The following is a 3,742-nucleotide window of genomic DNA, read 5'->3' on the forward strand; positions in this document are numbered from 1 at the left end:
TTGATGTTATGATAAATAATAAATACTCCTTTAATTGGCATTCATAATTTAGGTTGAGTGTCATAGATTCAAACTCCTGTAGGGTCACCTTTTCTTTTAACACTTGTATTTATGTGCCAGTCAGATCCTTTTTTGAAAGAAAAACGGTGTGAAAGTTTAATTATATAATTTTGAAAAAAGAAACAATCATTTTGCTCCAGTTAGCTGAATGTTTTATTATTTGTTTCTAAATCATAATCAATAAGAAAACGTTTTTATAAATGATGATACTATGGATTATTTAGGGATTTCTTATTTCCTAAAAACAGCCTTTCTTATATTCAAGCATTTATTCAGAAAACTATCCATAACCCATAGAACATACGGTAAATTTTGTTTAAAGTCTGTATGGAGGTGTCCAATAAAACATTTAAATGACCCACGTTATCAATTTGTCAGCTCCTTACAGTGCTTATTAGGGTGGTCATTCCTCTTAAATAATTAGATGATGATTTTCATCTCTCATAATTCTTATATCATTGAGTACATTCTACTTGCCACTTACGGATTTTAAATGAAAGAATTTAATAAAGAATGACCAGTGCAGACGCAAACAATAATCAGAACGAATTCAGCAGTTTCCCCCTCTAAACCGAGTAAACCTCTACTTCACAAAGGCAAAGGGGGTCATCCTGGTTGTGGGTGATCTTCAGAAACTTTCCTGTCACGTTCTGAGCACATGGGATCTTTACAGGTAAAGACGGCGATGCTGGGGGTCCGACGTAGTATGCGCAGTCAGTTCCCTTATTGTTGTCTGAATCTTGTCGGGTAGGGGAAATAAGTAACCGCAAATTCGAATTCATGTAGTCTACAAAAAAATAATAAAACACAAATTTCTTACACATATTTTGTGATGAAAACTTCACTGGGCATATACAGATCAAAATTAGTAATTTAGTTTATGAAAGATCAAAACCATAAAACTACTTACTGTTTTGTGAGGAATTCCTAAAAAAGATGATAACATGGGACACTTCTGCGACACGCTCAAATTCCATTCCCCAATACGAATAGCTACTTGCAGTAACAGCACAGTATATTATATGAGTCACTTTATATTTGTCGCCGCGGTTACCATCTATTGCAAAGCTTGCTGCAAGTGGTACATCAAAGTGCACGTGTGTAGATTGCTGCCACGCATCAACAGCAGGAACAAAACGACCTGGTAAAAAAAAATCAGCACACTTTTATTAATTCAGTTAGAATTAACATTTTTTTCAATAACGACAATGTTTAGTCTAAAATATACGGCGTTAATGCAAATAAAACATTTTGGGCAAACAATTTTTCATAAACTTAACCAAAAATTATAATAATTATAGTAATAATAAAAAGATAAGTGGAAGACTACCCTTGTTTCTACGATATTTTCAAGAGAGGGTCGTAAAATGTTGACTAAGGGTTATCCATATTGTTTCCAGATTTTTTTAGCATTTAAGTGTTTTAGTTTTTTTTCTCAGACAGGATGATTAGTCACTTTTTTCGTGGTGTTCTTAAGGTAATTTTCACTAATTAAAATCAACGTCAGTTGATATCAAATTCTGAGACTTGTTCGACATATTAGCAAAATTCCATGACCCTACTTTACCCCATGCCCCATGGTTCCGCATATTAAATTATTATCTATGCTGTAATTGCTTCGCAAAAGAATTTTTTGCTTTTCAAAATAAGTGAAATTTTTATTTACACCGCCATAGATTTCATATGGCGACTTTCAAGCTTAACTGAAGGAAAAAGACTTTGTCCCTCGGCGTGCATTTTTTTTCCAAACATAAGCTTACACCTGAAATGAATTACCGACCTTTTGTTTTATAATATGAAAGAATCCAAAGTCTTTGACGGGATTTGAACAGGAAAGTGATTTAAAGATACAGATAGATTAAGTTAAAGTCCTTTCACCAAAATAAGGTCTGCAAACGTTTTCTTACACTTATACACATAACTATAAGTTTTGAATAAAACTTTTGCCTTTAAATACACACAACGGCGACATAGAGATATAAAAACCATGTCTGTCTATAATGAGTATCAGTACACCATAACACAGTCAACTATCGTGATATCGATATCACTTTTCTCAATATTTCGTTATCTCGATGAAATTTTGAAAGTCTCAAATAGGTTCTTCTTTATCTATATTAGATATAGTTGTTTATTTCGAAATTTTTATTTCGATATTTTAAGTATATCAATGTAAACATTCAGCTCCAAAACAATATCATTCTTTGTTTATATATACGTTTATCTCAACATATCGTTATCTCGATATTTTTGACGGTCCTGTATACAATAATTAAAGGATACGTACCATCACAATAAACGTTCCAGTTGGATTCGGTTTCTGTTGGAGGTGTCACCACGCCAGGAACGTATGTTGTGAGTTCGCAAACGCCCGTGTCCGCATTGTGGTTAACAGACGTACATTCATCCACACCATCACATAATCTCGCACATTGTATTTTGCTAGTGTTTAAATGTTGCACTAAAGTATCACTATATCGTGCATTACTCGACGAGAGAGTGAACTTGCTGGTAAGGACTGTTTTAAATACAAAAATTGTAACACATTCAAGGATCCAAATCAATTTTTTCTCATTAAACCAATGCATTGTATCGTTTTAAATTCAATGTTCCTTACATTAAATGTAATTATTTTGTATCACAATCCTTACTTCAAATGCAATAAAAATGCAATTCTTTCTTCAAATGCAATGATACAATACTTTCCTTAAATGCAATGATTAAAGCAATCCTTTCTTCTTCAATTACAAATTATTACAAGGCACCCCTTCCTTTAAATACAATAAATAACGCTGTCCTTCCTTCTTATAAAATAAAGTCTGATAAGTTAAAAGTATGCTAAGGTTAAAGTCTAAACAGCTCAAAGTCTGAATGGTATCTGCAGGGTTTTTCAAATAGAAATACCCTAGTGTCGGAGTAGCTTAATTTTGTATAAGCTTGAATCATAATCATAAAATTCCGATTATTCATATTTAATTAGTTACTTTTGTTATTCTATTCTATTTATTCGTATTTCACTCGTGGGTACCGCAACTTATCAAATATTTATTTTTTCGATGATAATGAATATGATTTATAATAATAATGAACAAGAAATATCTTTAAATAAGATAATCGGCGTAAATTCAGTGCAAAATGTCTCATAGCTTTAGAATATTTTCAAAATTAATGATATTTATAACAATATAAATGTCTAAATTGAAATATATTTGGTGGTTACTAGTATAATCTATGACAGTTGTCTAAACTTAGCTGAAACATGTATGCTGCTATAATGTCAACAAATTAGTCATGTTATTATAGATGCTAGAAGCTTTTTTGTCACCGTGACTTTTGACTACTGGTTTCAAAGTCAATACCAGATAAAAACCAACCACACTACCAAATTTAGAGACTGCAAAGGCCACAATCAGCTGACAACTTGTATTTTATTGTTAAATAATATTAACTTATATGTATCTGACCTTCATTTTGTAAAAGCACTTCTGTGCATAAAATGCTGCAATTATTAGGTCATGATAATAACACCAAAATCTTTTGTTGTTTATATCTTTTATTTATGAAAGAATACAAACTGTAAGAAACAATCAATGGAACATATCAACTCTGAACTATACTATTTATAATGCCTTCTTATTTATCTGGCAATGAAAATGAATAATTGAAGACTTAAATCAAAAGT

At 31.6% G+C, this 3,742-nt stretch overlaps 1 protein-coding gene across 1 annotated transcript; it reads right to left on the minus strand.

Annotated features, from left to right (window-relative positions):
* Window positions 1-279: 279 nt before the first annotated feature.
* Window positions 280-3,019, minus strand: LOC132747757 (uncharacterized). Its single transcript, XM_060737251.1, has 3 exons — window positions 2,348-3,019; window positions 971-1,201; window positions 280-847 (listed from the first exon to the last, which is right to left on the minus strand). Exons 1-3 carry the CDS (start codon window positions 2,646-2,648, stop codon window positions 627-629), a joined length of 753 nt encoding a protein of 250 aa, XP_060593234.1. The 5' UTR covers window positions 2,649-3,019; the 3' UTR covers window positions 280-626.
* Between the last annotated feature and the right edge of the window lie 723 nt (window positions 3,020-3,742).

The sequence above is a fragment of the Ruditapes philippinarum genome, unplaced genomic scaffold (genome assembly GCF_026571515.1).
Source record: "Ruditapes philippinarum isolate M1 unplaced genomic scaffold, ASM2657151v2 ctg8110_1_1_1_1, whole genome shotgun sequence".
NCBI lineage: Eukaryota > Metazoa > Mollusca > Bivalvia > Venerida > Veneridae > Ruditapes > Ruditapes philippinarum.